Below are 6,629 nucleotides of genomic sequence, written 5' to 3'. Positions count from 1 at the left end.
TCCGCCATGAGGTATGCGCTTTTTTGATAAACCCAGGAAATCATATGATTGTATGGACTGATTTAGAAATGTCATATGACAAAATTCAACATCTATGGATAAAAACTTTTAGAAAAATAGGACTAGAGCATGTTATGGTTAAATTACATCTCTCAGAGCATTTGTAGAGGTTCTCATCCCACACCTAGGAATAAGCCCTTTTTTTCCCCAGAAATGGTATTATGATGTAATTATCTAAGATGGGGGTCATACTTGCATCCTTATCAGGAGAGCGGTAAGCCCCTGATGCGCTGTGCCTTGTATCCATTTATGATTATCTCTTCTTTTACCTAACTGACTTTTTATGTAAAAAATTTGCATTTCCATCCCTTTCATTCTAGGCATGTCCTACAGGTATTTCTGTGCAGTTCCCCTGGGCATTTCCTTTAACATGAGATGGAGAAACAACTCTGGTGTGAAACTATAGTAGCATAGCTTTAGTAACAGAAAATGCTCTTCTTGTACATCTCTCTCCCACCACCTCCTGCCCCATCCCCTCAGATACCGGTGTCACACAGTGACTCGTAAGCATTGTGTGTAGAACTGTATGGAGAAGTCATGATGAGCCTTTATCCGCTTCTCACCCCCACAGGTGTTTATACCGTGCGCTACGGTGTCTTAGGGAACAGAGCATTTTGTAATACTACACCATGTGAGTGAGGTGCTACCATCCTTTCGACAGCAGTTATTTGAATTTAGATGAAAAAGGAATTAAATACCTTGAATCTAGATATGTTGTGGCCTTTCTAAGCCAAAGTCATTATAGATTTTTAGGTTGAAAATGAAAAGTATATTGAAGTTCCATACAAATTTTAATTTCATAACAAGTAAATATCAGTCTCTATAATCTACTGAAGCAAAAGATGTCTGGAGTTCTTCCTTATTCTGAAAATAGACAAAGTTCTGGAGGCCCAAAGGGAGATGACCACTATGGGTGATGGCCAGGCAAGAGTGGGCGATTACTTGCTCTGATGTCACAAGGAGCCATTGTGAGCAAGTTTCAAAGAGCAGGTATTTAAGAGAGTGGCTGCAGGTGGGTTTTTGCCCACAAACACATGAAGCTTTTAGTGGTGACCTGTCAGACTCCCAGATAGCGTGTTTGGTGGTTGGTGGTTGGCGGTTGGCGGTTGGCAGTTGGTGGTTGGTAGTCTCTGGATATTAGTTCTTTGATTTGGGTTTGTTCTTTTGTCTTGTTTTTGCTTTTGCTTTTGCTTTTTTTTTTGGGGGGGGGTGTCTGTTATTACTGGTTTTTTTTAGCTAGCATCCCTAGTTGGTGTTCTGGGTTAGGATGTACAGACAAAGTAATCAGACTAGTGCAGTGTTGCAGAGGCCCCGCTCCTTCAATGAGGCCATTGTCAGGGACCAGTATGAAGTTCTGGAGGACATTGGGCATGGAGCGTTTGGCCGGGTAAAACTAGCCCGCCATCGCCTCACTGGGGCAGAGGTGGCAGTGAAAGTCCTGCGGAAGGTAGCACACAACCTCCCTGTCCTCTCTGAACCAGATGTGATGAGGACCCTGGAGCATCCCAATGTAATTCAGTTATTTCAGGTGATTGAGACCCACAGAAATATCTACATTGTGATGGAAAATGCAGCTGGGGGAGAACTCTATGACCATGTCCCAAAGTGTGGCCTGCAGGAGGAAGAGGCCCGCAGACTTTTCAGACAGATAGCGGGAGCCGTGAGCTACTGCCATGACAAGGGCGTCGTGCACCGAGACCTGAAGCCAGAGAACATCGTGATGGATGGCAGAGGCAACCCCAAACTGATTGACTTTGGCTTCAGCGCCAGGTTCACGTCCGGGCAGAAACTGAATGAGTTCTGGGGCACTCTCTCACACTTTGCCCCTGAACTTGTCCTGAGGCAAGCGTATGAGGGCCCCCCAGTAGACGTCTGGAGCCTGGGTGTCATTCTGTATTTTATGTTGACAGGAAAGCGCCCATTTAGGGGGCCCACTGATGAGGAAATGCTGAGGCAGATTGTACTAGCAATGTACCGCATCCCTCCTCATGTTCCCATTGAAGCAGGAAAGCTCATCCACAGAATCCTGGCTGTGTACCCCAGGAAACGACCCACAGTCAAGCAAATCCTTCAGCACCTATGGTTGAGGGAGGGTGAGCAATATTTACCCCATGATTCTAGTGAGGCACCCCTCAAACACCCAGACACAGAAATAATGACAATCCTATTTGATATGGGTTATGATCCATACAAGACCTGGGTGTCCCTGGCCAAGAGAAAGTTCAGTATGACCATGGCCACCTACTTGATCCTTCAGCACCAGAAAAGCCAGGGGCCAGGTTGCATGTTCCAGGGGAAGCCTGTGCCTCCCAGGGTTAAGCCTCGCCCATGCCTTCTGGATCTCTCTCATTCCCCTGTCCTCCCAAAGAGGAGCCCCAGTGAGCCTGCCCTCTGCACCTTCCCCTTCCCCTGTGAGCTTCTGCTGCCTGAGGGGGCCAAACAGTCAGGGCAGAAGGGCATCAGAAGTGCCAGCCTGCCTGCCACTCATCTCCACTGCCTGCCGTCAAGGACCCCCGCACCTGATAGAGCCTCCCAGCCTGACTCTGGGCAAACCCATGCCAACAGAAAGCTCTGGAAGCGGGTGACTGGGAGGATTGCTGCCTGTGTGCGACAACTGTGCTGCTGTGAGCCATGTGTCAGCAGTAAGGTGGCTCCAATCTAGGAGGGCAGAAGTGTCCCTAAAGTGTGGCTCCAACGGAGGGGAGAGCTGACCAGACAGAACAGGGGATGGCCAGAGAACTCTGGGCTCTCCCTGATATCTTGTGTGGGCATCGGTCACGTGGACTCTGAGCAGCCGCAGGAGCAAGATGTGCCACCTACCTCAGGTTCCTCTGCAGGGGTCCCAGCCGAGAGCACCTCTGCATCCACCGGGACATCAGGAGCCTCCTCCGCCCCCACCTGCAGATGACATCACTGTTCTCCCTGGGACTCTCCCCTGCCCTGCTCCTCTGCCCTTCTTCTCATTCTTCTGAGATGTTTCTTAATAAATTTGTTTCACACAAATTGTATGATAAAAGTATTGTTCCAAAGATGGAAAAGAAGGCTGATTAAAAAAAGGAGGGGCCTCAGGATGGCCTGGAGCACTGTTCCTCCCCCTCCAGTGCAGATACCCACTGGCCTTTAGCCAGAATAGATGGGGACTCACTAGAGCCAGTGCAGGGGGACACTCACCTGAGCCCGGTAGAGCATTCATTTGCTCTGGCCTAGTGCTGACAGACTCACTCCCCTTGACCCAGTGTGGATGGACACGATTCTCCCCTGGAGTCAGTGTAGACATGACTGACTTTTAGCTGGTGACTGTGGCCAGAGGGAATCCCTCCCTCTGGTGTGTGGACATGGTGGGGAGTGGCAACTGTTGTAGAAGTCACATCTGAGAAGGCATGGGAGACCACCATGTTCTACAGCACTCTATTCATGACACTGTGTGCAGGGAAGGAAGATGTGGGCCAGTGGGTATGTATTAGCTTTTAAATTTGTTTATTTGTTCTAATTAGTTATACATGACACTAGAATGCACTTTGACACATGTTATATAAATGGAGTATAATTTCTCATTCTTCTGGATGTACATGATGTAGATCCCACCAGTCATATAGTTATATATGTATATATGGTAATAAAGTCTGATTCATTCCACACTCTTTCCTACCCCCTAACCCTTCCCCTACCTTCACTCCCCTCTACCTAAAGTAACTCTATTTTTCCGTAGCCCCATACTCTTATTATGAATTAGCATCTGAATATCAGAGAAAACATTTGGCCTTTGTTTTTTTGGGATTGGCTTATTTCACTTAGCATGATATACTCCAATTCTATCTATTTACTGGCAAATGCAATAATTTCATTCTTTAAGGTTGAGTAATACTCTATTGTATACATTTTTTTAAATCTATCCATCTGTTGAAGGACATCTAGGTTGGTTCCCTAATTTAGCTATTGTGAGTTAGCTGCTATAAACATTTATGTGACTGTGTCACTGTAGTATGCTGATTTTAAGTCCTTTGGGTATGTATCAAGAAGTGGGATTAACTGGGTCAAATGGGGGTTTCATTCCAAGTTTTCTGAGGAATCTCCATATTGCTTTCCATAGTGGTTGCACCAATTTGCATTCCAACCAGCAATGTATGAATGCAACTTTTCCCCCACATCCTCACCAACATTTGTTATTGTTTTTATTCTTGATAATTGCCATTCTGACTGGAGTAAGATGAAATCTTAGAGTCATTTTGATTTGTATTTCTCTAATTTCTAAAGATGTTGAACATTTTTTCATATATTTGTTGATCAATTGTATTTCTTCTTCTGTGAAGTACTGTTCAGTTCCTTAACCCATTTATTAATGGGGTTATTTGATTTTTTGGTGTTAACTTTTTAGGGTTCTTTAAATTTCCTGGAGATTAATGCTGTATATGAGGTGCATGTGGTAAAGATTTTCTCCCATTCTGTAGGCTCTCTCTTCATATTATTGATTATTTCCTTTGCTGATAAGAAGCTTTTTAGTTTGAATCCATCCCATTTATTGATTCTTAATTTTACTTCTTGTGCCTCAGGAGTCTTGTTAAGGAAGTCAGCTCCTAAGTCAACATGGTAAAGATTTGGGCACACTTTTTCTCCTGTTAAATGCAGGGTCTCTATTCTAGCACCTAAGTCATTGATCCACTTCGAGTTATGTTTTGTGCAAGGTGAGAGATAGGGGTATACTTTTATTTTGTTACATATGGATTTCCAATTTTCTAAGCATGATTTATTGAACAGGATATCTTTTCTCCAGTGAATATTTTTGGCACCTTTGTCTAATAGGAGATACCTGTATTTATGAGAGTTTGTCTCTGGGTCTTCTATTCTGTAACATTAGTGTACATATCTGTTTTGGTACCAATACCATACTGGTTTTGTTCCTATGGCTCTGTAGTGTAGTTCGAGCTCTGGTATTGTGATGCCTCCTGCTTCACTCTTCCTGCTAAGGATTGTGTTGGCTATTCTACGTCTCTTTTTGTTCCAAATGAATTTCATGATTGCTTTTTTCTAGTTCTATGAAGAATGTCATTGGGATAGTAATAGGAATTGCATTAAATCTTTATAACACATTTAATAGTATGACCATTTTGACAATATTAATTCTGCCTATCCAGGAGTATGGGATATCCCTGTTCTAGCGGTGTTCTTCAATTTTTTCTTTAGCATTCTGTAGTTTTCATTTTAAAGGTCTCTCACCACTTTTATTAGATTGATTCCCAAGTATTTTTTTTTTTGAGGCTATTGTGAATGGGGTAGTTTTCCTAATTTCTCTTTTAGTGGATCATCACTAATGCACTAGGAATGCCTTTGATTTAGGGGTGTTGATTTAATGTCTGCTACTTTGCTGAATTCATTCACAGTTCTAGAAGTTTTATGGTGGAATTTTTTGGGTCTTCTAAATATGGAATCAAGTCATCAGCAAATAGTGATAGTTTGAGTTCTTCTTTTCCTATTCGTATTCCTTTAATTTCTTTCTTTTATGTAATTGCTCTGGCTAGAGTTTCAAGGATGATGTTGAATAAAAGTGGTGAATGAGGGCATCCTTGTCTTCTTCCAGTTTTTAGAGGGAATGCTTTCATTTTTTCTCCATTTAGAATGATGTTGCCTTGTGTTTAGCATATATAGCTTTTACAATGTTGAGGTATGTTCCTACTATCCCTAGTATTTCTAGTGTTTTGTACGTGAAGGGGTGCTGTATTTTGTCAAATGCTTTTTTTGCTTCCACTGAGATGATCATATGATTCTTATCTTTAAGTCTATTCATGTGATGAATCATGTCTATTAATTTCCATATGTTGAAACAGCCTTGCATCCTTGGGATGAACCTCACTTGATTGTGGAGCACTGTATTCTAAAAATGTTTTTGATGTGATTTGTCAGAATTTTATTGAGAATTTTTGCATCTATGTTCATCAGGGACATTGGTCTAAAGTTTTGTTTCCTTGATGTGTCTTTGTTTGTTCTCAGTATCAAGGTGATACTAGCCTCATAGAATGAATTTTGGAAGGGTTCCCTCCATTTCTATTTCATGGAACAATTCAAGAAGTATTGGTGTTAATTCTTCTTTGAAAGTCTTTTAGAACTTGGCTGAGAATCCATCTGGTCCTGGACTTTTCTTGGTTGGTAGGCTATTGATGGCATCTTCTATTTCATTGCTTGAAATTGATTTGTTTAAATTGTGTATTGTCCTCCTGATTCAGTTTGGGTAGGTCATGTCTCTAGAAATTTGTTGATGTCTTCAAGATTTTCTATTTTATTTGAGTTTAAATTTTCAGAATAGTTTCTGATTATCTTCTGTATTTCAGTAGTGTCTGTCATGATATTTCCTTTTTCATCACATATTTTATTATTTCATCACATATTTTCTCTTTGTTAGCATGGTTAGGGGTATATTAATTTTATATATTTTTTCAAAGAACAAATTTTTTGGTTTGTCAAATTTTCGAATGGTTTCTTTTGTTTAAATTTCATTAATTTCAGCTCTGATTTTAACTATTTCTTGTCTTCTATTGCTTTTGGTGTAAAATTGTTCTTCCTTCACTAGGGCTTTC

General features: G+C 41.8%; 1 protein-coding gene across 1 annotated transcript; it reads left to right on the top strand.

Annotated features, from left to right (window-relative positions):
* Positions 1-1,327: 1,327 nt before the first annotated feature.
* On the top strand, positions 1,328-2,722 carry LOC124986399 (sperm motility kinase 2B-like). Its single transcript, XM_047554778.1, has one exon. The coding sequence runs from the start codon at positions 1,328-1,330 to the stop codon at positions 2,720-2,722; it is 1,395 nt and encodes a 464-aa protein (XP_047410734.1).
* The last annotated feature ends 3,907 nt before the right edge of the window (positions 2,723-6,629 follow it).

Source organism: Sciurus carolinensis, chromosome 6, assembly GCF_902686445.1.
Source record: "Sciurus carolinensis chromosome 6, mSciCar1.2, whole genome shotgun sequence".
Classification (NCBI taxonomy): Eukaryota; Metazoa; Chordata; class Mammalia; order Rodentia; family Sciuridae; genus Sciurus; species Sciurus carolinensis.
Note: the sequence above shows the minus strand (reverse complement) of the source record. Positions and strands in the feature narration are given on the sequence as shown.